This window comes from Leopardus geoffroyi, chromosome X (genome assembly GCF_018350155.1).
Source record: "Leopardus geoffroyi isolate Oge1 chromosome X, O.geoffroyi_Oge1_pat1.0, whole genome shotgun sequence".
In the NCBI taxonomy this organism is placed as follows: Eukaryota; Metazoa; Chordata; class Mammalia; order Carnivora; family Felidae; genus Leopardus; species Leopardus geoffroyi.
In genome coordinates this window covers 69,579,690-69,605,882 of record NC_059343.1, presented here as the reverse complement: position 1 = coordinate 69,605,882, position 26,193 = coordinate 69,579,690, and the positions used below count along the sequence as shown (strand labels likewise).

The 26,193-nt window shown below is 34.5% G+C and overlaps 1 protein-coding gene across 1 annotated transcript in view; it reads right to left on the bottom strand.

Annotated features, from left to right (window-relative positions):
• Positions 1-26,193, bottom strand: part of CYLC1 (cylicin 1) — an 84,158-nt gene that overhangs the window by 33,917 nt on the left and 24,048 nt on the right. The window contains exons 2-5 of the mRNA XM_045471806.1: positions 25,125-25,178; positions 18,442-18,482; positions 16,583-16,701; positions 13,487-15,097 (exon numbers count right to left, since the gene is read on the bottom strand). Of these exons, the coding sequence (XP_045327762.1) occupies positions 13,487-15,097; positions 16,583-16,701; positions 18,442-18,482; positions 25,125-25,178 (1,825 nt within the window). The remainder of the gene's footprint in view (positions 1-13,486; positions 15,098-16,582; positions 16,702-18,441; positions 18,483-25,124; positions 25,179-26,193) is intronic.

The window sequence follows — 26,193 nt, the reverse complement described above, 5'->3', positions numbered from 1 at the left end:
AATGATATTTTTCACAGAAATAGATATAACAATATTAAAATCTGTATAAAAATGATAAAAGACCTTGAAAAATCAAAGTAATGTTGAGAAAAAAGAAGAAAACTGGAAGTGTCATGCTACCTGATTTCAGACTATACTGCAAAGCTATAGTAGTCATAATAATATGGTACTGGTACAAAAACAGACAAAGAGTTCAATGGAGCAAGATAGAGAGATAAGAAATAAACCCATACACATAAAGTCAATTTGGTTATGACAAAGGGGCCACGAATATTCAATGGGGGAAATGACAGTGTCTTCAATAAGTGGTTTGGGAAACCTTGACAGCCACATGAAAAAGAGTGAAACTGAACCATTGTCTTACACCATACATAAAAATTAACTCAAAAACAGATTAAAGATTTAAATGTAAACTCAGAACCATAAAACTCTTAGAAGAATATATAAGCAATAAACTCCTTGACATTAATCATGTTGATGGCATTTTGGATTTGATTCCAAAAGTTATGGAATAATAAGTCACAGTAATAAAAAGCACAGCATAAAAAATTTAGTCATTTATATTGCTATAGTGATGTGGGGGACCAATGGTAGCTACACTAGTGGCAAACATAGCATAATGTATACAATTTTCAAATACTATGTTGTATGCCTGAATGTACCTGAATGTGGTACACCTAATGTAGCATTGTGTTAACTATATTCAAATAAAAAAATAACACACACACACACACACGCACACACACATACACACAATGGAATGTTATTCAGCCTTAAAAAGAAGAAAATCTTGTACTATGTATGAAACTTGAAGGAATTATGCTAAGTGGGGTAAGTCAGATAGAGACAAACACTGTATGATTTCACTTATATGTGGAAATTAAAAAAAAATGGGAGAGTGGATACAGAGAACACATTTGTGGTTGTCATATGTGTGGAGGCTGGGGAATGGATGAAGTGGGTGAAAGCAGTTAAAAATTACAAGCATCAAGTTGTAAAAACAAAGAAGTCATGGGTATGTAATATACATCATGGTGACTATAGTTCATTATGCTGTATAGTATATTTGATAGCACTGAAAGAGTATATTTTAAAAGTTTTCATCTCAAGAAAAAAATTTTGTATCATTAATGGTGATGGATGTTAACTAAATTTATTGTGATGATCATTTCTCAATATATATAAATACTAAATTTTTATGTTGTACATCTGAAACTAATATAATGTTACATGTCAATTACACCTAAATAAAAAGAAAAAAAAAAGAATAGGAAACAAAGAACTTTAAGTATAACACTAGTTTTCTACCTTAGTAAGTGAAGTATAAACAACTTTTCCAGGGAAACCTGGGAGTATGGCAGAATAGGAGGATCCTAAGCTAACTTTATCCCACCTGATACACCTAGATAATAGAGACATCAGTGCAACTAACCCAGAAAATTACCTGAAGACTGGAAAAAGAGACTCTCCACCATTAATCAGACAGAGGAGGCCACGTAGAAAATGCTAACAGAGGCAGAGACCCAGTCAAAAACAAAACTCTTAGTGAGTCTGACCACAAATGGGAGGGACACTACAAATATAAAAAGGGGAGAGGAACAGATCCCACATCAGGCACCCAAGGCATAGAAAACCTGAACTTGGAAGATGTATTTCCATAACATTTGGCGTTGCAAACCAGTGGGGCTTAACTTCTCAAGTTTTTACAATCAGTGGGGCTTAACCCTGGGTACTTGAAAAATAAACTAGTTCAGCTCTGAGAGAGCCAAAGGCAATAGGAAACTGGGTTGCTGCCTGTAAAGAAACAGCATAACAAACAAATCCACTGAGATACAGCATAGGAGCAGCAGTTTGAAAGGTGCTTGGCTCTAGCCAGGTATTATACTTCAAGACTCCACAGTAGGGAAGGGCATCTACCTTGCCAATATCACACCTCCTGCCCCAGCACTCTTCTGCAGACTCACCCCATCCAACCCATTCCATTTGGCAGGAGTCCCTTTAAAGTCGTGCTTGTTGTGTCTCATTCTGCAAGAAGCCCCAACAGTGACCATCACCACTCCAAAGTGACTCTTACCTTAGGGATAGGGGAAGATAACCACACACTGCAGCCCCCACAGTGGGCTGAGGCAGACATCTGATCTGATTGCTAGCTCTGGCCACCAAAAAAACATCATGGGGGCAGCTCAAGGAGAGAGTCCTGTAGTTCAAGGTCACTGAAACCCCCACAGACAAATTAGGAGCAAAATCTGGCCTGATTGTAACCCTACCCACCAACAAAAGCCTCCTAGGGGAAAATTCAGGAAGAGCATTCTGCAGTTCAGTGTGACCACAGCCCTGCCTGGCAAATGGGCTGAGAGCAAGTATAGTGTCTGAGCCAATTTTAAGCCAAAGGCAGCCCCAGCCCTGGTCCTTAATAGGACAGGGATCAAAACCGTCTGTCTAGCAGAAATTTTGCAAGGCTTGCAAGTGGCATAATAGATTCAAAGTGCTGACCAAAGACAACCTACAGGCAAGAATACTCCATTCAACAGAGCTATCATTCAAAATAGAAGAGATAAAGAGTAGTTTTGCAAACAAACAAAAGTTAAATAAATTCCACTAAATGAGTCTTATAAGAAATGTTAAGGGGAATCCTTGAGTGGAAAGGAAAGGCTATATCAGGAGTAAGAACATTAGAAAAGAGAAAAAATCACAGGTAAATACAAACATAATAAGGGTAGTAGATTAGTCACTTATAAAACCAATATGGAGGTTAAAGCACAAAGCAGTAAAATCAATTATATGTATGAAATTAGTGATAGGATTAATAAAATAAAAGAATGTAAAGTATCATATATACATAAAACATGACAGGAAGTAAAGATTTAGTGTTTAGGATAGGTTCAAATTTTCATCAACTTAATATAGACTGCTATATTCATTGGATCTTATATATCAACCTAATAGTAACCACAAATTAAAAACATGCAATAGGTATACAATAAATAAAGATAAAAGAATCCAAGCATATCACTAAGGAAAACCAGAAAACCGCATGAGAAGAAAGCTAGAGCAGAAAGGAACAGAGAACTACAAAAACAGTCATGAAAGAAATAACAAAATGGCAATAAATACATACTTATCAATAATTAATCTGAATATACATAGATTAAGTGCTCCAATAAGAACACTTAGGATGACTGAATGGATGGAAAAGCAAGATCAATCCATATGTCCCCTACAAGAGATTTACTTCAATGAAAGTGAGAGGTTAAAAAAGTATTTATAGTGCCAATGAAAGAAAAGCTAAAGTAAAAGGGTAAAAGAAAGCTAGGTTAACAATATTTATATTGAAAAAATAGGCTTTAAAACAAAGTCTATAACAAGAGATAAAGAAGGGCACTACACAATGATAAAACTATTAATCCAACAAAAAGTATAACAATTGTAAATATCTATGCTTCCAACCTGGAACTACCCAAATACATAAGCAACTATTAAGAGATACAAAGAAGAAAATGATGGTAATGCAATAATAGTAGGGGACTTCAAAACCCCACTTACATCAATGGATAGATCATCCAGACAGAAAATCAATAAGGAAACAGTAGCTTTGAATGACACATTGCATCTAACATATATATTCAGAGAACACCATCTAAAAACATGGGAATACACATTCTTACCAAGTACACATGGAACACTGTCCAGAATAGATCATATTTAGGCCATAAAACAAGTCTCAGCAAATTCAAAACCATTGAAATCATATCACGCATCTTTTCAAACTACAACACTATGAGACTTGAAATCACTACAAGAAAAAAATTGGAAAGACCACAACAAAATGGAGGTTAAAGAACATCCTACCAAGGAATGAATAGCATAACTAGGAAAATAAAGAAGAAATTTAAAAGTACATGGGATGAAAGAAAAATAAAAACACAACGTCCAAAACCTTTGGGATGCAGCAAAGGCAGTCCTAACAGGGAAGTATATTGTAATACAAGCCTACATCAAGAAGCAAGAAAAGTATCAAATACACAAGCTAAACTTAATACCTAGAGGAGCAAGAAAAGGAACAGCAAATAAAGCCTAAAGCCAGCAGAAGAAGGGAAATAGTAAAGATTAGAACAGAAACAAATGATACAGGAACAAAAAGAAACACACACACACAGACACACACATACACACACACACACACACACACACACAAGAAAAGATCAACAAAAATAAGAGCTGTTAGAAAAAAATTAATGAAATTAATAACCCCCAGCCTTTTCAAAAACAAATATACAGAACCCAAATAGATAAAATCATTAATGAATTAGGAGAAATCACAGCCAACATCACTGAAATATAATCAAGTATAAGAGAATATTATTTTTAAAAAAAATTGTCCCAATGAACTGGGCAATCTGGAAAAACAGACAAATTCTTAGAATCTCACAAAATACCAAAACTGAAGCAAGAAGAAATAGAAAAATTTAACAGACCCATAACCAGCAAGGAAATTGAATCAGCGAACAAAAATCTTCCAACATACAAAAGTCCAGGGCCAGATGGCTTCCCAGGGGAATTCTACCAGTCATTTAAAGAAGAGTTAATACCTATTTTTCCTCAAACTTGTCCAAAAAGTAGAAATGGAAGGAAAACTTCCCAACTCATTCCATGAGCATTACCTTGTTTCCAAATCCAAAGACCCCACTAAAAAGAATTATAGGACAATAGCCCTGATGAACATGGAAGCAAAAATTTTCCACAAGATACTAGCAAATCGATTTCAAAAATACATTAAAAGATTATTCACCATGATCAAGTGGGATTTACTCCTGGGCTGCAGGGCTGGTTCAATATTTGCAAGGCAATCAATGTGATACACCACATTAAGAAAATAAAGGATAAGAACCATATGATCCTCTCAATAAATTCAGGAAAAGCGTTAGGCAAAATACAGCATCCTTTCTTGATTAAAAAATATCAACAAAGTAAGTGTAGATGGAACATACTTCAACATCATAAAGGCCATATACTAAAGACCCCTAGCTAATATCATCTGCAATGGGGAACAACTGAGAGCCTTTCCCCTATGGTAAGGAACAAGACAAAGATATCCACTTCTACTATTAGTATTTAACATAGTACTGGATGTCAGTCTCAGCAATCAGAAATAAATAAATAAAAGACATTCAAATCAGCAATGAAGACCTCAAACTTTCACTATTTGCAGATGACATGATACTCTATGTAGAAAACCTGAAAGACTGCTAAAAAAGTGTTGCTAGAACTAATACATGAATTCAGTACAGTCCCAGGATATAAAATCAATGTACAGAAATCTGCTGCATTTCAGTAAACCAATAATGAAGCAGCATAAAAAGAAATCAAGGAATTGATCCCATTTGCAACTGCACCGAAACCATAAGATAAATAGGAATAAACCTAACCAAGGAGGTAAAAGATCTGTACTCTGAAAACTATAGAGCACTTATGAAAGAAATTGAAGAGGACACAAAGAAACAGAAACACATTCCATGCTCAAGGATTGGAAGAACAAACATTGCTAAAATATCTCTATTACCTAAATCAATCTACACATTTAATGCAATATTTACCAAAATTCCACCAGCATTTTTCAGACATAGAACAAATTATCCTAAAATTTGTATGAACCACAAAAGACCCTGAATAGCCAAAGCAATTCTGAACAAGAAGAACAAAACTGGAGGCATCACAATTCTTGGTTGCAAGCTTATTACAACTTGTAGTCATAAAGACAGTATGGTATGTCACCAAAAAAGACATACAGATCAATGGAGCAGAAGAGAAAACCCAGAAATTCACTTATAAGTATATGGTCAACTAATCTTTGATAAAGCAGGAAGGAATATCCAATGAAAAAAAGACAGTATCTTCACCAAATTGTGTTGGGAAAACTGGACAACAACATACAGAAAAAGGAAACCGAACCACTTTCTTACACTGTATACAAAAATAAATTCAAAAATGGTTAAAAGACCTAAATGTGAGACAAGAAACTATCCAAATCCTAGAGAAGAACACAGGCAGCAAATTCTTTGACCTCGAATGTAGCAACTTCTTATTAAACAAGACACTAGAGGCATGGGAAACAAAAGCAAAAATGAACTATTGGGACTTCACCAAGACAAAACCTTCTCTGTAGGGAAGGAAACAGTCAACAAAATTAAAAGGCAACCCACAGAATGGGAGAAGATGTTTGCAAATTACATATCAGTAAAGGGTAAGTATCCAAAATATATAATGAACTTATACAACTCACCCCCCTCAAAAAAAATGCCAAACAATTCAGTTAAGAAATGGGCAGAAAAGTTGAATAGACACTTTTCCAAAGAAGACATCCAGAAGGGTAACAGACACATGATAAGACGCTCAACATCACTCATCTTCAGGGAAATACAAATAAAAACCATGGTAAGATACCACCTCACCTCTGTCAGAATTGTTAAAGGAACGGCACAAGAAACAACAGGTATTAGCTAGGATGTGGAGAAAGGTGAACCCTCTTGCATTGTTGGTAGGAATGTAAACTGCTGCAGCCATTCTGGAGAACAGTATGGAGGCTCTTTGAAAAACTAAAAATAGAACTGCCCTACTATCCAGCAATTGCACTATTAGGTATTTACCCAAGGGATACAAAAATACAGATTCAAAGGGATACATGCACCCGATGTTTATAGCAGCATTATCAAAAATAGCCAAACTATGGAAATAGCCCAAATGTCCATTGACTGTTGAATGGTTAAAGAAGATGTGCGTGTGCATGCGTGCATGTGTGTGTGTGTGTGTGTGTATTCAGCCATCACAAAGAATGAAATCTTGCTATCTATGATAACCTGCATGGAGCTACAGTGTATCATGCAACATGAAATAAGTCAGTTCAGAATAGAACAAATACTATATGATTTCACTCATATGTGGAATTTAAGAAACAAAACAGATGACAATAAGTGAAAGGGTGAAAAAAGAGAGAGGAAAACAACCACGAGAGACTCTTAAAGATAGCAAACTGATGGTTGACAGATGGAGGTTGGTGGGGGATGGACTAGATGGGTGATGGATATTAAGGAGGGCACATTTGTGATGAGCACTGGGTGTTATATATAAATGATGAATCACTAAATTTCACTTCTGAAACCAATACTGCACTGTATGTTAATTAACTAGAATATGAATAAAAATTTTTTAAAAAGAATCCCATTTATATTGCACCAAAAGGAATTAAATTTCTAGGAATACACTTAACCAAAGTGGTAAATGACGTGTACTCCAAAAAATGTTAAACATTAATGAAAGAAATTGAAGATGACACAAACAAATGGAAGGATAGTCCATGTTCATGAATCGGGAGAACAAGGATTGTTTATATGTCCACACTACCAAAAGCAATCTACATATTTAATGCAATCCCTATCAAAATACCAACAGCATTTTTCACAGAAGTACAACAAAGAATCCTAAAATGTGTGGAATCACAAAAGACTCTAAATGGCCAAAGCAATCGTGAGAAAGAGAACAAAGCTGGAGTTATCACTATCTCATATTTAAAGATATACTACAAAGCTGTAGTAACCAGAACAATATAATTCTGGCAGAAGAAGATACACATAAATCAATGGGAGAGAATAGATTGCCCAGAAATAAACGTAGGATTATATGGTCAATTAATTTTCAACAAAGGAAGCAAGAATATACCATGAGGAAAAAACAGTCTCCTCAAAAAATGGTGTTGAGAAAATTAAACAGCTACATGCAAATAAATAAATAAACAAATAAATAAAATAAAATAAAACTGTACCACTTTCTTACACCATACACAAAAAAAAAATTAAAAAAGATTAGACATACATGTGAAACCTGAAAGTATAAAATTCCTAGAATAAAATATAAGCAATAATCTCTTTGACATCAGTCATCAAAACAATTTTTCTAGATATGTCTCCCTTGGCAATGGAAACTAGAACGAATTTAAATTATTGGGACTATACCAAAATGTGTAACTTCTGCATAGTGAAGGGGAATAGCAACAAAACAAAACTATACCCAACTGAATGAGGGAGGATATTTGCAAAAGATATATTTGCATCTGATAAAGGGTTAATATCCAAAATATATAAACAATTTTTACAATTCAACATAAAATAATCCAATTAAAAATGGGCCAAAGACATGTATAGACATTTTCCAAAGAAGACATACAGAGGGTGAAAAAAAAAATATATATATATATAAAGATGCTCAACATCACTAACCATCAGGGAAATGCAAATCAAAACAACAGTAAGATATTACCTCACACCTGTCAGAATGGCTAAAATAAATAAATAAATAACAAATTTTGGTGAAGATGTAGTGAAAAAGAAATCTTCGTGCACACTGTGTGGGTATGCAAATTGCTATATTCACTGCAGAAAACAATAAGGATATTCCTTTAAAAATTAAAAATATAATTACCATATCTTCAGTAATTCTACTTCTTGGTATTTACCCAAAGAAAACAAGAAAACTAATTTAAATAATATATGCACCACAATGTTTATTGAGCATTATTTACAATATTCAAGATACAGTAGCATCTTAAGTGTGCTCTGATAGATGAAAGAATAAAAAAGAACTGGTACATCTACACAATGGAATAATACTTAGCCATGAAAAGGAATGAAATCTTCCCATTTGTAACATGGATAGATTAGAAGGTATAATGCTAAATTAAATAAGTCAATCAGAGAAAGACAAATACTGTGTTTCACTCTGTGGAATTTAAGATACAAAACAAATACATAGAATAAAAACGACAAACAAGACACACCCTTATATAGAGAGAATAAACTTGTAGTTTTCAGAGGGGAGGCGGTGAAATGAGTAAAGGGGATTAAAAGTACACTTATCTTGATGAGCACTGAGAAAGATATAGGATTTAAAAAGTATATTATATACCTGAAACTAATATAACATTGTATATTAAGTTGAATTATTTTTTTTATTCCAGTTTATGAATCATGACATGTTTTACTAACATAATTTCAAATGTCAATTATTTTAATACAGGAATATAAACAGAGGTGATCTTGAAACATGGCATTAGCCCTTATTATGTCCATTATGATAATTATGAACAGTAGTATAATTCATTGAGCCCATACTAAAACAGACCTAAGGCTCATTAACAGTTTGTTTATAAATTCCCTGGATAAAAATGAGAAAATATATATAAGTATCCTTTTGTGACTTCCACTTAGAATGCACAATTCCCTTTTGTGACTCCCCACACTCTTTTAAAAAATATGCCTTATTATTTGTTCATTTTGTGTGAGTAGAAATGCCTGGAAAAACAGATGTCAGAAAGTCCATTAGTATCATATGGTCTGCAGCTCTTTAGACAAACCATGTTCTTAACCAACAAAATATATCTCACGTGCTGCTTTTGGAATGGTGGATACAGTTCTTGGGGAAGATGGTGGCGTAGGAGGACGCTGGACTCACCACGCGTCTTGCTAGAGCTCAGCTTGGCGGGGAACAAAGGCGATTGCCAGCGCCATCTCCCTCACCCATCCCCCAGCCAAAATCCCAAAGGGAACCAGTTCCTGCCGGGGAACTTGCTTGTTCCGCGCAAACACCCAATGCTGTGCTTCTACGGATCCATCACTCTGGCGGGTCTGACTCCCTCCAGGTGCCGCAGGGCCCCTCCCGAAGTGGATCTCTGAAGGAAAAGCGAGCTGAGCCTGCCCCTCCCGCCCCTGTGCACCTTGCCGATCCGCCCCAGCTAATACACCAGATCCCCAGCACCACAAGCCTGGCAGTGTGCAAGTAGCCCAGATGGGCCACGCTACCCCACAGTGAATCCCGCTCCTAGGAGAGGGGAAGAGAAGGCACACACCAGTCTGACTGTGGCCCCAGCGGTGGGCTGGGGGAAGACATCAGGTCTGACTGCGGCCCTGCCCACCAACGCAAGTTATTCAAGACAGCACAGGGGAAGTGCCCCGCAGTCCCGCACCACTCCAGGGACTATCCAAAATGACGAAACAGAAGAATTCCCCTCAGAAAAACGTCCAGGAAATAACAACAGCTAATGAACTGATCAAAAATGATTTAAACAATATAACAGAAAGTGAATTTAGAATAATAGTCATAAAATTAATCGCTGGGCTTGAAAGCAGTATAAAGGACAGCAGAGAATCTCTTGATACAGAGATCAAGGGACTAAGGAACAGCTAGGAGGAGATAAAAAATGCTATCAATGAACTGCAAAATAAAATGGAGACAACTACGGCCCGGATTGAAGAGGCAGAGGGGAGAATAGGTGAACTAGAAGATAAAATTATGGAAAAAGAAGAAGCTGAGAAAAAGAGAGATAAAAAAATCCAGGAGTATGAGGGGAAAATTAGAGAACTAAATCATGCACTAAAGAGAAATAATCTACGCATAATTGGTATTCCAGAGGAGGAAGAGAGAGGGAAAGGTGCTGAAGGGGTACTTGAGGAAATAATAGCTGAGAACTTCCCTGAACTGGGGAAGGAAAAAGGCATTGAAATCCAAGAGGAACAGAGAACTCCCTTCAGACGTAACTTGAATCGATCTTCTGCACGACATATCACAGTGAAACTGGCAAAATACAAGGATAAAGAGAAAATTCTGAAAGCAGCTAGAGATAAACGTGCTGTAACATATAAAGGGAGACCTATAAGACTCGTGACTGATCTCTCTACTGAAACTTGGCAGGCCAGAAAGGAATGGCAGGAGATCTTCCATGTGATGAACAGAAAAAATATGCAGCTGAGAATCCGTTATCCAGCAAGTCTGTCATTGAGAATAAAAGGAGAGATAAAGGTCTTCCCAAACAAGCAAACACTGAAGGAATTCGTCACCACTAAACCAGCCCTACAAGAGATCCTAAGGGGGATCCTGTGAGATAAAGTACCAGAGACATCGCTACAAGCATGAAACCTACAGACATCACAATGACTCTAAACCCATATCTCTCTATAATAACATTAAATAAATACATAAATACATAAATCCCTGGCAAGAAAACAATCTTGGTGTGTATAAGAATCAAACAACACATGCTAGCTTGGCTAAATTATATAATAAAAGGGGAAACATGGTGCAAAATGAGGGTGGAAAATAGGTAGGGTCTAGATAATGTAGGCATTGAAAACCAGGGTAAGTGTTTGAAGCAGTAGAGAATAGAGATACCAAGACTACTTAGAAACCTTTGTAGAATTTCAAGAAAGATGATGATGGAAACTATTAAAGTAGTAGTAATTGAGATGCAGAGAAGTGGACTGATTCAGGACATATTTTGGAGCTAAAGTACAGAAATTTTATTGATTGATCACATGTGTGAGTGAGGAAATGGATGAATCATAGATGATATACAGATTTTAAAAGAGCAAATGAGTGGATGGCAGCACCATTACTAAGATGGAGAAGGCTGGGGAGGTATAGGTTTTGGAATGGGTTGAGAGTTGTTAAGATATGTTAAATTTGAGGTGCCTAGTAGAATTCATGCTAAAAATTTCAGGTAGGTGCTTAGATATAAGAATTGGTTCCTCAATGGAAAGATCAAGCTAGACGTATTAATTTTGAAGTAATTAAAACATAGATGATATTTAAAGCCATTGGATTAGATGAGTTTACCAAAGAAAGGTTGTAGATATAAAAGGTCAGGAACCAAGTCTTAGGTCATTGCAACATCAAAGATGAGGAAGAAGGGGTTACAATAAGGGTGGCAAAAACTACAAGTAGAAAGAAAACATGACATTTTTTCTAATGTAAAATGCATTTTTTTTTTAGGAAGAGAGAGAGGCTATTTTAAATGCTGTTGGTAAGATGAGAGAGGAGAAACCAGTGGATGTGGCCACAAGCATATATATGGCAATCTTGGAAAGAGCAGTTTCAGTAAAGTGATAGAGATGGAAGAGCCTAATTAAATGGTAGCTATGCACATGGAAGTTTATTAAAGCGACAGTCTGAATTTATACAAGCCCATAACACACCCTGAAAGGTTTTCTTCTACAATTAAAATCAATCCATGTCCCCAACTGGATTTCTTGTATTTTACTTATTTTTCATAAAAAAAAATCTAATGGAAAATAATCCAGCTACTTGAAGGTCTTTTTTTTTCATTTACATTAAAATTTATACACCAATACATTCTTATTTCTTGTAAATCTTGTTGCGCTAGTGGCCACTCATCCATTGATTCAACCTCCAAGACTTATCCTTTAACAAAGAAGTCGTGAATTACTTTCAAGTCTCAAAGCTGACTTTTTGAGTCTGCTTGGAAAAAAAATGGACTTAAAGTCCAGGATTTTTGACAGAAGTTTTTTTTTTAAGATTTCTAAATAAAAATAGGAAAATATAGGAAGATAAAAATGGAGATCTATACATAAAATTTTATTAGAAACCAAGGATAGAAAAAACTTGGAGTGAAATGTAAAGGGAAATCCCCACAAGATTAGAGGAGGAATATTTGAGACGAAATAAGAATAGGAAAACAGGGAGGAAGAGGAGGAAGGGAAATTTTAATTAATGCAAGAATGTAATTAACACAAGAAGCTCAAGGTTAAGACTCAGCAATATCTACAGGTGTTCTGAATTTAGCAGGACAGAGAACATAAGCCCTATCATGAAGAGAATTGACAATAAACATTATGTGAAAGCAGAGCACACAGATTGATGCCCAGAAACCATGCAAATAAATTACACCCCAACCAAAGATTAGAGAGAGCCAACATAGTGGACAACATGGGGAACAGGAGACCCTACATTCAAACTGAGATGTCTAATTAAGCTTCCCTTTACAGCAAGATTTTGGAGGCAGGGGAATGGAAGAGGAGATCTCCTGGAGGAGAGAAAAGAAATTAAATTTACAGAGCATTTACTCCCCTAAAGAGGGAATTAACCTGAAAGAGACTGTTATAAACCAGAGGGATCTAGTTACTTCTAGCAAGTTAACTTTTTTTCTGATTAATAGTAAGAATGATGAATTATAAATAAATTTATTTCAGATATAGATTAAATAATTTAATTGCATGTTTGAATCCTTGTATGTTACATTTTTACCCTGCTATCTCTGGATTTTGGTTGATATTTAGCAACTTCCTAGGAAATGTCTTCATACCTCATTAAAATTTGCCACTGTAGAAGTTTTAGTCAATTTTAATTTTTTATTCCTTCTTAAGAATAGGACACTTAACCACTCTTGTAGTGTTCTCTTTACAAATACTTTTAAATGTTTCCTTAAGTTACAAGCCAGTTCTCTGTTCCAGTCTAAATATTAACTTTTTGACACTTGTTTTTCAACTCTTTTGAATTCTTTTGAAGTACTCTCTGATGTGTTAGTCCCTAACTTGTCAATATTCCAATAAAACTGAACTATTCTTAAGGAAAATATAAATTCAAACCTTTAAAATGTTTTTCATTATAGTCATTTTTTTCTAAAAATAAAGCACAGTAAACATACCAAAGGCGCATATCTTGGTTTTAGAGGTGGAGGAGGCATCTTGCACTGACAGAGACGTTTGACCTTGGGTGATGGTAGTATAGGCTCACAAGGAGGTAGTGGTGGTCTTTCTCTTGATGGGGGGACTCTGCCTGTACCTATATTTTCCCCTTTTTCTTTGAATGTAGTCTTTTTGGATGAAATTTTGAATTCTTTCTTCAGTTCCAGTGCTTCCTTCTTTGAAGTAGATGTGGCATCTGATTCGTCAACTCCTTTCTTTTTAGCCTCCAGTTTATATAAGGAGTCTTCAGATTCAGCATCTGAACTTTTGACTGTCTTAGTCTTCTTTGAGTCTTTCTTGGAAGATTCATCAGATTCAGCATCAGTAGACTCTGTACTCTTCCTTGCATCCTGTTTCTTGGCATCTTTTTTTGAATCTTTGTTAGCCTTCTTTGAATCATACTTATCCTTCTTTGACTCCCAATCAGATTCAGTTTCAGTAGACTCTTCAGACTTCATTACAGACTTACTTCTGTCATCTTTCTTTGAATTTCTCTTATAATTTTTTTCATCTTTTTTACCCTTTTTTGAATCCCATTCAGATTCAGAATCAGCATCAGTAGACACTGCATCCTTCTTGGTGGACTTTTTCTTGTCATCTTTTTTTGAGTCTTTCTTGATCTGCTTTTCACCTTTCTTCCAATTTTTTGCCTCCAGTTCAGACTCAGATTCAGCATCAGTAGACACTACATCTTTCTTTGTATCTTTTTTCTTGTCATTTTTCTTTGAATCTTTCTTAGCCTTCTTTGAATCTTTCTTTGCATCCTTTGAGTCTACAGATTCTGCATCTGTAGACTCTGCATCTTTCTTTGCATCTTTCTTCTTGCTGTCTTTCTTTGTACTTTTCTTATCTTTTTTTGCATTTTTCTTTGCATATTTTGAATCTACAGATTCAGCATCAGAGCTCTTTGCATCCTTTTTTGTGTCTTTCTTTGAAGGCTTCTTTGAATTATTGTGAGAGTAATTCTTTAACCATATATCCGATTTCATGGATTCAGCACCAGACTCCTCTATATACAATATGAAATCCATATTTGAACTATTTTTTGAGCAAGTCTGTGATTTGACATCAGAATTGTTCTTTGAGCCCTTAGAATCCTTCTTTGCACATAGGAACTCATTATCTGTGTCCTTGGACTTCTTTGAATCTCTCTTATCTTTTTTTGGATCCATTGAGACTGTCTTAAAATCTTTGGATTCTGGATTTGTTTCCAATTGAAACTTTGGTTTCTCGAATAGTTCACTTTTATGTGATAATTTTGATTGAGTTTTGTCTGATTTCTTTCCTCTTTCAGTTTCCTCATCATTTACTGTTTTGGATTCTGGAGTTGTTTCATGTTGGCTTTTGTTTTTTTTGGGATTTCTTTGTAAAGTTCTTCCTTTTTTGTCATATTTGGACTTTTCAGATTCTCCATTTTCAGGATGGGTTTTAGGAGTATAAGGATTTCTGAATAGAGCCTGTCTCCTGACAGTTAAATAAACAGATGGCCTTTGGGAATTTTTTTTAAAAGAATGCCTTATCCTTATATGTTCTGGCTTCTCAACTTCCTTTAATTTTCTTTTGTCATGTCTCTGAAAAGATTAGAATAATTTTAATCATTTTTGAATAAGTTTTATTAATATGTATATATTTTTAGAGAGAGCAAGAGACCAAGTGGGGCTGGCGCAGAGGAAGAAGGAGAGAAAGAATCTCAAGCAGGCTCCATGCCAAGCACAGAGCCCAATACAGGGCTCAGTCACACAACGATGAGATCATGACCTGAGCCAAAATCAATCAGTCAGACTTTTAACTGACTGAGTAACCCAGGTGCCCCAAATGAGTTATGTCTTTTTAATATTGAAACATGAAAATAAGCTAGCTTTTCATTAACCATCTAGTTCAAATGGAAAAAAAAATCAACATTCTGTGTGGGTTATGTCTGTGAGATAACTCCATATTAAAAATACAATGACTTTAGAAGAAATCTTGGTATTTTCTCAATGACTTTTATAGGGATTAGAGCAGGCCCGTAATGATCCATGACATTTAAGGGCTCATCCTCACAATTGATAGTGGGTTCCTTTTCAACCCCTGTGTAGGAGAGATCATTTGAAACATTTTGTGCACCTTTCACCCCCAAGTTAGCTCAGAAATAAGCTGAATACCCATGAAGATTGTCATGACAATTTTTATGATAACTATAAGCTTCAAGCCTTAGCCTCACTTTGTACTCCTGCTTTTAAGGTCTCTGATCAAATCAAGAGACTTAGAGCCCTGGTGTGAATTATTTCCCAGAACAAGGACATAAAATGAAAAAAAAAATTGATACCATTAATTTGTGTAAAGGTACTGTAATTTTTTTAAATTCCTAATCTCAAATCTGTCAAATCTGGTTTTCATAGTGATCTCATACACTAATTTTGCATTTAGCTCTTATATTCTTTTAACTATTCAGTAGGGACTTCACCAATGAAATGGTCATATAGAATTAAAGGAGGACCATAAAGAGAAGCATGAGACTTGGATCACTAAAGATGTGGAAATGGCACTCAAATAAATGCATTGACTTACTCTGACTTGGGTTATGCTTTTAAAACATATTTTGACATCACCATGGGTGACCTCTGTAAGCTAGTTTTTCCTTTTCCTAATTAATAAGATATTTACATTTTATATAAAAGAGGTAAAATCTTGAATGTCCCTGTATCTAGTATCCTGAATGCCAGATTAAAGAAAATGGAGAGGCCCTGAAACCTCATCAACATTGGCCCATGTTCTAAGGTTCAAATTTTAGATGTTTTTGCAGCTGGTAAATTTTCCTGAGAGATCTCACCAGTTTCATCATTAGGTTCTGTAGCTTCCATAGCCTATTACTATATAATGCCTTTGAAAATGAGAATTATGTACAAATATAAGTATATCTGAAACAGATGGAGGTAATCTGTTGTACAGGGAATTATAAATTTAAAATATCTGCTTCCAAAAGGAATTAAAATTCAAATTATATATATTTTTTATTTAAATTAATATATTGTATAGTCTTAGATTTAGTTAAAAATGACATTTTCAATACTTACAGGAACTGAGGTTTGTAATTCTGAAGATCTTGATCTCTTTTCTCTACCTGGCTGGAGTGGTTTGGGAAATGTCAAAGTAAAGTAATCTTGATTCCATAATTTTCTGTTTGATTCACTGACTATAATGAGTGAAAACAATGCACAAGTTGCAGTTAATAGCCAGACTTCCATCAGCACTGAAATATTCTTAAAAAATATATTGCTTAAATTAAACTAAGTTATAACTCAAAATATAGCTTCCTTCCCTGGATTCTTTAGTATATTTGCATATCAATTAGGGAAAATAAAAGCTAATTTCCTCATTTAGCACTAAATTGTATATAAAATTACATTTGTAACTTTATTTTTTAAATTAAACTTGTTTTCACAATTTTTACTTAAATCATAATAGTTAATATAATACAATAAGTAGGAATGTAAAATGGAGAAAAATTTGCTGTTTCTTTTCAAACATGATCTTATATATTTTGATTTATTTTCTTTGTCATTTTGGTTATCTTGCAGACAATGTGACTTCTATAGTCTCCATAATATCACAATGCAGAGCATAAAGTAGTCCATAAAGTCTCTATTGATTAAATCTGATCATATATTTTAGCACACCTCTGACCTCAATGACATCCAAGCCACAAAAAATTAGGGCCACAAACCCAAATACTGAATTCATTTCAGGGAAACCTATTTAAAGATTGGTATATACACCCTTGAGCACATCCAGAATGAAGTGATCAAACTATCTGGGTGTTCTAACATCAAAAGAAGAAATAGTGAGGTAATTCAGTATAGTTCTCCTGGATATAAGGAGATTAATGAAGGATGTGATCCCTATATTCAAATATTTAAATAACTGTTATATGAAAGTATAATAGTAATAGTAACAGTATAACCACAACTACTAACACATATAGTGTTTACTATGTGTCAGACTGTTTTAAGCACGTTTAATTCACACAACACTGAGTTAGATAATAAAATTTATAATTGCTTCAATTTTATAGATATACAAAAATGAAGCACTGAGAGAGGTTAAACTGCTTGCTGAAACTCATAATGGGGAAGAGCTAAGATTCAAACAGGTAATTTGGCTCAGAGTCCGTGGTCTTGGTCACAATGTTAGAGACTTTATGTATTTCCTGAGGGGAGAACTAGTTCCAGTGGGTAAAAGTTGTATCAGTGCAGGAAGATATCAGCTCAATATATAAGGAAAAATTTATTTAAATTGTAGCTTTTCAACAAAATTGTATGTCCACTTTCGTCATTTTGACTATATTTCTTCTCTACTTTGGGTTTTGTAATTGTGATTTATCTCTACTTTGGGCTTTGTAATTGTGATTTTTAAATAAAAGGAAACTTATGTAATTAAGATTTGTTGTTATAATGAGGAAGAACAAACTAAATATTTCATTTTTCAGTTTATTTATTTATTTACTCACTTATGTATGTATTTTGAGAGAGAGAGAGAGAGAGAGAGAATGAGAATCCCAAGCGGGCTCTGTTATGTCAGCACAGAGAACGACATGGGGCTTGATCCCATGAACAAAGAGACAATGACCTAAGCTGAAATCAAGAGTCAGATACTTAACTGACTGAGCCATCCAAGCGTCCCAATATTTTCTTTTAAAATAGCTACTACAAACCCACATTAAGATCAGAAATACTTTAAACACACATATATTTCGATGCACACATATACACATACACACGCATATAGGTTCTTTTAAATTTTAAGAGATATAAGGACACTTTATGCTTTACTACTTTGAATGGTTATTTGTTCCAAAAAAACAAAAGTTATTTGTCCCCAAAATAACTTTGAATATGATCTAAGTAATATTGAATTTCAAAGACTCAATTCTTACTTGATATGGAATTAACATACATTCTGATGTTTACTTCTTGCCTGTTAAAAAAAAAGCTTCAATTAAATTTGTGCTATAGTTAATAATAACTAATAGTAGTCATACATCAATAAATATAATATAATACAATACAATACACCAGTGAGAATGCCTGGTATCAAAAAGACAAAAATAATAAGTGTCTGCGAGGATGGGGAGAAAAGTAAACACTTGCACACTGTTGGTAGGAATATAAACTTGTGCAACCACTGTGGAAAACAGTGTAGAGTTTCCTCTAAAACCTAAAAATAGAAGTACCATATCATACAGTAATTCCACTTTTGGGTATTTACTTGAGGAAAGCAAAAACAATTCAAAAAGATATATGAACCACTATGTTTAGTGCAGCTTTATTTTCAATAGCTAAGATATGGAAACAATCTAACTGTCCATGCATAGATGAATGGCTAAAGATGTAGTGTGTGTATATATCAACTAAAAAAATAATTACATCTTTCCATTTGCAGCAACATGAATGGACCTAGAGGGTATTATGTGAAGTGAAATAAATCAGATACAGAAATAAAAAAAATACTATATGGTTTTGCTTATTATGTGGAATCAAAAAAAGAAAACAAACAATGAACACATAAACAAAAATAGAAACAGACACATAAGTACAGAGAACAAGCTGGTGGTTGCCAAAGGGGAAGAGGATGATAGGATGAACAAAATAGGTGAAGAGTATTAAGAGGTACAAACTTTCCATTATAAAATAAATAACAGGGATGAAATGTATAGCACAAAGAATATAAGCAATAATATTTTAACAATGTAGTATAGTGCAAATGGTAACTGCACTTATTATGGTGAGCACTCTATAATGTACCGAATTGTTGAATCACTATGTTGTACACACGAAACTAATATAATATTGCATGTCAACTATACTTCAATAAAATGTAACATAAATTTTGGGGTGCCTGCATGGCTCAGTCTTTTGATAGTCCAAATCTCAATTTCAGCTCAGGTCATGATATAACATTTGTGAGATCAAGCCCCACATCAGGCTCCTCACTGAGTTTGGAGCCTACTTGAGATTCTCTCTTTCCCTCTCTATCTCTGCCCCTCCCCAATTGTGTGCACTCTCTCTCTCTAAAGAAATAAACATTTTTTTAAAGTAACATCAATTTTAAAACATGTTAAAATACTATGTACTTCTTATGTATTATTCAATATTGTAATAAACAAACACAGTTTGCATTATTAACATCAATAAACATATACTAAAATACTTCAATTAAATTTATACTATGGGTAATGATTATTATAAATACTATTATTAATAATCCTTCAATAGTAACACTTTGAGGATTTTTTTCATTTGAATATAGTTGTCACAATGTTACATTAGTTTCAGTTGTACAAAATAGTGATTCAACAAGTTTATATATTGTTACGTTCACAAGCGTAGCCTTATCCATCCCAATACATTGTTGTTACAATATAACTAACTATATTTCTTATGCTATGCCTTTTATTCCCATAAATGTCAACTATCAGTTTTTCTGCATTTATAGGTCTGATTCTGCTTTTATTAATTTATTTTTTTGATATTCCACTTATGAGTGAAATTATATGGTATTTGACTTTCTCAGCCTGATTTATTTCACTTAGCATAACACCCTTAAAGTCCATCCATGCTGTCTAAAATCTCTTCCTTTTGGAGGCACCTGGGTGGTTCAGTCACTGAAGCATCCAACTTCAGCTCAGGCCATGATCTCATGATTTGTGAGTTCAAGCCTCATGTTGGGCTCTGTGCTGACAGCTCAGACTCTGTAGCCTGCTTCAGATTCTGTGTCTCCCTTTCTCTCTGCTCCTCTCCTGCTCATACTTTCTCTCTCTCTCTCTCTCTCTCTCTCTCTGTCTCAAAAATAAACATTAAAAATTGTTTAAAAAAATAAAATCTCATTTTTCTTGTGGTTGCATAATATTCCACTGCATGTGTACACACAACCTCCTTATCCATTGATCTATTCATGGGAAAGTTAGTGGTTTCCATATCTTGGCTCTTGTAAATAAAGCTTCAATTAACATAAGGGTGCATATATCTTTGTGAATTATTATTTTTGTTTTATTTGTGTAAATACCCATCAGTGAAATTATTTGATCATGTGGTATTTTAATTTTAATTGTTTCAAAGAACCTCCATACTGTTTTCCACAGTGGCCATACCGATTTACATTCCTACCAAGAAGGTACAAGAAAGCGTTCCTTTTTTCTCCACATTCTCTCTTGTCAAAACTAATTGTTACTTCATGTCTTTTAACCATTTTAAAAGTTATAAAGTAATATCTAATTGTGGTTTTGATTTGCATTTCAGTGATTATTATTGATGTTGAGCATCTTTTCATGTGTCTGTTGGCCATCTGAATGTCTTCTTTGGAGCATCCGGTAAGGGAAGGAGAAATAAGATAAAAACACAGAGGGAGGCAAACCATAAGAGACTCATATGCAAAGAAAACACTGAAAGTTACTGGAGGGGAAGTGGTTGGAGGGATGGGTTAAATGGGTGATGGGTATTATGGAGGGCACTTTTTGGGATAAACACCAGATGTCATATGTAAGAGATGAATCACTGGGTACTACTCCTGAAGCCATGACAATACTGTATGTTAACTAACTTGAATTTAAATAAAAAAAAAAATGACTAGTCTCATTCCCTGCACATTTTTCAAGCAGATTGCTTGAGTTTTTTTCTGTGGAGCTGTATACATTTTAAATATATTTTGAATATTAACCCTTTATCAGGTATATCATTTGCAAATGTCTTCTCCCATTCACTAGGCTGCCATTTTGTTTTGCTGATAGTTTTCTTTGTGGTGGAAAATCTTTTTATTTTGATGAAGCCCCAATAGTTTACTCTTGGTTTTGCTCCTCTTGCCTTAGGAAACATATCCAGAAAAAATATTGCTATGATTGATGTATGAGTAATTATTGCCTTTATTATGAGAGTAATTATTGCCTGTATTATAAGAGTAATTTTTTGCCTGTATTATCTTCTAGGATTGTGATGATTTTAGGTCTTTAATCCCTTTTGAGTTATTTTTAGGTTTGCTATTAAAAGGTGATCCAGTTTCATTCTTTTACATGCAGCTGTCCAGTTCTCCCAGCACTACTTATTGAAGAGATGGTCTTTTGCCTATGGCATATTATATATATTGTGTTTCTTTATTGAGAATCTCAGTGAGTTCTTCCACTCATTTCTACAGCCTGGTATCTTTATAATCATTACTTTAAATTCTTTATAAGGCATGAAGGGAAAAAAATAAAAAACAAAGAAGAAAAAAAGAGGTTAGAGAGGGAGGGAGCCAAAGCATAAGAGGTTCTTAAAAACCGAGAACAAACTGAGGGTTGATGGGGGTGGGAGGGAAGGGAGGGTGGGTGATGGGTATTGAGAAGGGCGCCTGTTGTTATGAGTACTGGGTGTTGTATGGAAACCAATTTGACAATAAATTTCATATTAAAAAAAGAAACAAAAACAATCAAAAAATAAAAAAATAAATTCTTTATAAGTCATATTGCTTAAACCTATTTCATTTAGTTGTTTTTATGAAGTTTTTTTCTTTCTTTTTTTTTCCTCTTTTATTTCTTTCTTCTTTCTTTCTTTCTTTCTTTCTTTCGGAGAACATTCTTCTGTGTCTCCATTTTGCTTTCTGTGTTTGTTTCTATGGATTAGGAAGATCACTGACATTTTCTAAACTGAAGGAATGGTCTTGTGTATGGTTATCCTCTATGTAGACTATGTTGTTGGTGACTTTTCCTGGCTGGCTAGAGCTATGGTTGGCATGGACTGAGTGTCTTGGGGCTTTCCAAGTAGTGGGCATCCTGTCAGGACAACCAAAAGTAAAGTGTATGCAAGCAGGGTTTTCTCAGCATTCTACACACGGAGGCCACCCTAGTAAGATAAAGCTGAAATGGGTGTAAACCATGGTGTTCTGGAGCACTCTGTGCAGGAGGTGCCTGGCAGGGTGGCTGGAGTTGATGTAATGTGCAGTCAGGAGGTCCCTGAGCTCTCCATGCAGATGGTGCCGTAGCAGAACAGCTGAAACTGAAGTGGGTACAAGTGAAGGCACCTAGGTCTCTACACACAAAAACATCTTGGGAGGATAACTGAAGACCAGAATCCACCCTAGGCACCTCGGGCATGGAGGGACCCACACAGGGAAAACAAATTACCATAATATTTGGCTTTGAAAACCAGAGAAGCCTAACAATCAGGGGGACTGAATACTGGAACTTTAAAAATCCAGGGACCAATAGTAATAATAATAATAATAATAATAATAAAAGAAAGAGAGGCTCTCTTAACTATAGAGAATAAAAAGGGTTGCTGGAAGGGAGGTGTGCAGGGGATGGACTAAATGGGTGATGGGTATTATAGAAGGCACTCAAAGTGATGAACAGTGGGTATTATTGTATGTAAATGATGAGTCACTAAATTCTGCTCCTGAAATTAACATTACAGTGCATATTGGCTAACTAGAATTTTAATAAAAACATGAAACAAACAAACAAAAAGCCAGGGGGAGCTCAGTTCTGGGAGAGCTAGGAGGGCAGAGTCTCTGCCACTAAAGATACAGCACAACAAACAGCCCTGTTGAGATGTCGTTTAGAAGCAGCAGTTTTGAAAACACTTGGAGTGTTCAGGAAGGAAATTTATTTACTAATCTCAGAGAATGCCCTGGGTGGGCAGGGATCTTTGGGTAACTTCTCCAGGAAAAAAAGAGCTGGCAGGTACCATTTCCTTCCCCCACACCCTAACCTAGATTCAAGGGTAACAGCAGAAATTAGCACAGTGCATACTTTCCACTTCATTTGCTTATAGTGTTCCCCAACCCTGTGTGCTCCTGCAGAAACATCCCTGACATCCAAGCTTCAGCAGGAGTTTTTTCAGGTAGCTGCAGCCCCCTTTAGCAGCAGAAGTGTGCAGAACTTTCTGGCACTGTACTTCCAGACCCCATGTTCTCCTGTGGACCTTACGCCTCCAATATACCCTTGTCTACAGCCCATTGAAAGAAATGCCAAAAAACAGCCTCACTAGGAGCCAGCACCACTCCAAAGTGATTCCTGGCCTGTGGAGAGGGGAAGATAACTACACATGCAAATCCAACAGTGACTCAAGAAGTAGGCTGGGAGAAGACATCAGAGAAGAAACTGATGGTTACCAAAGGGGAGGTGGCTTGGGGAATGGATGAAATAGGTTAAGGGGGATTAATAATATACCTATCATGATGAGCACTGTTAATGTATAGAATTATTGAATCACTATATTGTACGCTTGATACTAATATCACATTGTATATTAACTATACTGGAATTAAAATAAAAAATAAATATTTAAAATAAATAAAATTACATGATTATAAATCTTAAAATGATAAATTAAAATAAGAGACAAAACTTTTTCATTGGATTATAGAAGATATACCAAAATAAAAGAACACATAAAGATTAATGTTTTAGTGGAGATAGTGTACTGTGTACACACTAAAGGATAGTAAGCTCATAAAGCTATACTAATGTCAAAGTTAATTTTAACATAAATAAAGATAAATGCAACATTTTATAATGCTAAATGGGTCAATCCCATAGGAAAATACATCTAAATTTGCATGTACTCACTTGCATAACTAAAATACACGAGCAAAAAGTTATACAACTAAAAGCAATATGCAAACTTACAATTACAGCTGGAACATTTAGTATGTGTATTTAAGTAACTAAAGGATCAATTATATAAAATATATAAGTAGAAATATAGACAATTTGAATAGCATTATTAACAAAATGACATATGAAGACACTACACCAAACAACTGCAAAGTACACGTTCTTTTCAAGTTCACATAGAATATTTAACCAAAGTGACTATAGACTGTACCATAAATTGTTTCAACAAATATCAAAGTACTGAAATTGTATGGTATATATTTGCTGACCACAGTTGCATAAGGCTAGAAATCAATAACAAAAAGAAAATTTTGAAAAATCTAAATATTTGGAAATTAACAGTATAATATATATGTGTTAAAGAGTAAATAACAATAAAAATTAGAAAATATTTTGAAATATATTTTGTATATCATGAAGAAAAATGTGATAGTTAAATATGAATGGATGCAAAGAATTACTAAGAATTTTATAGCTTTATTCATATATCAGAAAATAAAAGAAGCTGAAAACAAATGTTTTACATATCCATCTCAAGAAACTAGAAACAGAACAGCTCATTGAAGCCAATATATGTCAGAAGAAAAAAAAATAAAGATAACATGGGCACCTGGGTGGCTTAGTCAATTAAACATTTGACTCTTGGTTTCAGCTCAGGTCATGATCTTATGGTTCATGAGATTGAGCTCTGTGTTGAGCATTTTTCTAACAGTGTGGAGTCTGCTTGTGATTCTCTGTCTCCTCTTTCTCCACCCCTTTCCCTCTTTCTCTCTTACAAAATACATGAATAAACATTAAAAAATAAAGATAACAGAGGTGAAAAGAAAACAAAAAAAATTATGCATGCAAAGTTGAAAATTTAGGTGAAATAAGAAAATTCCTTTAAAAAGAACACATATTAAAGCTGAAATAGAAAAATATAAATTATTGTATGTATACTAAAGATGTTAGCTTGATAATTAAAAACTTACCGACATAAAGAATTTGAGGAATGGATGTCTTCATTGATAAATTCTCCCAAAAATCTGAAGAATAAATAACAATTATTCACAAACTCTTCTGAAAAAGGGAACATTTATCAACTTGTTCTATGAGAAGAGAATAGCCTTAATAACAACATCTGAAAAAGTCATTAATAGAAAATAAAATTAGTCTTATATCTTTTATAAATATAGATTCTAAAATGCTTAAACATTTTATCAAATTCAACACATAGAAAGCATATTATATCACAACCAAATGAGTCTTATTTTAAGTCAGTTCAACATTTGAAATTCACCACATTAACATATTAGAATAAAGGAGGGAAAGTCATGTGATCATTTCAGTATACAGAAAAAGTCTTTAAGAATACCTAACATTTGGGGAGCCTGGGTGGCTTAGTCAGTTAAGTGTCTGACTCTTGATTTAGGCTTAGGTCATGATCTCATGGTTCATAAGTTTGAACCCCACATTGGGCTCTGCAATGGTGGTGTGGAGCCTGCTTGCAATTTTCTCTCTCCATCTCTGCCCCTCCCCTGCTCACACTGTCACTCTCTTTCAAAATAAATAATAAATAAATAAATAAACTTACAAAAAAGAATATCTAAAATTCATTTATGGAAAATTTTTGGCAAACAAGAAATAGAAATTTCTTTAGCCTGGTAAAAAGAATCTATAGGAAACCAGAATAAATGTAATATTCAATGGTGAAGTAGAAGCGTTCCTCTTAAACTGATGAATAAAAAGGGTGTCCACTAGTAAACTTCGATCTGACATTGTAATAGAGGTCCTAGCCTATGCAATAAAGCAAGAAAAAATAAGTTAAAAGCCTAAAAATAGTAAAAGGAGAAATAAAATTGTTATTTGCAGCCAGCACAACTGTCTACATGGAAAATGTAAGATGTTCAGACACACAATCAGAATTAATAAATGAATTTAGTGACATTGCTATATACTAAGATTAACTGTGAAAATAAGTTATATTTCTATACACAACAATATAATTAGAAAATATACCATTTATATGATAACATCATGAGTACCAAACACTTAGGAATA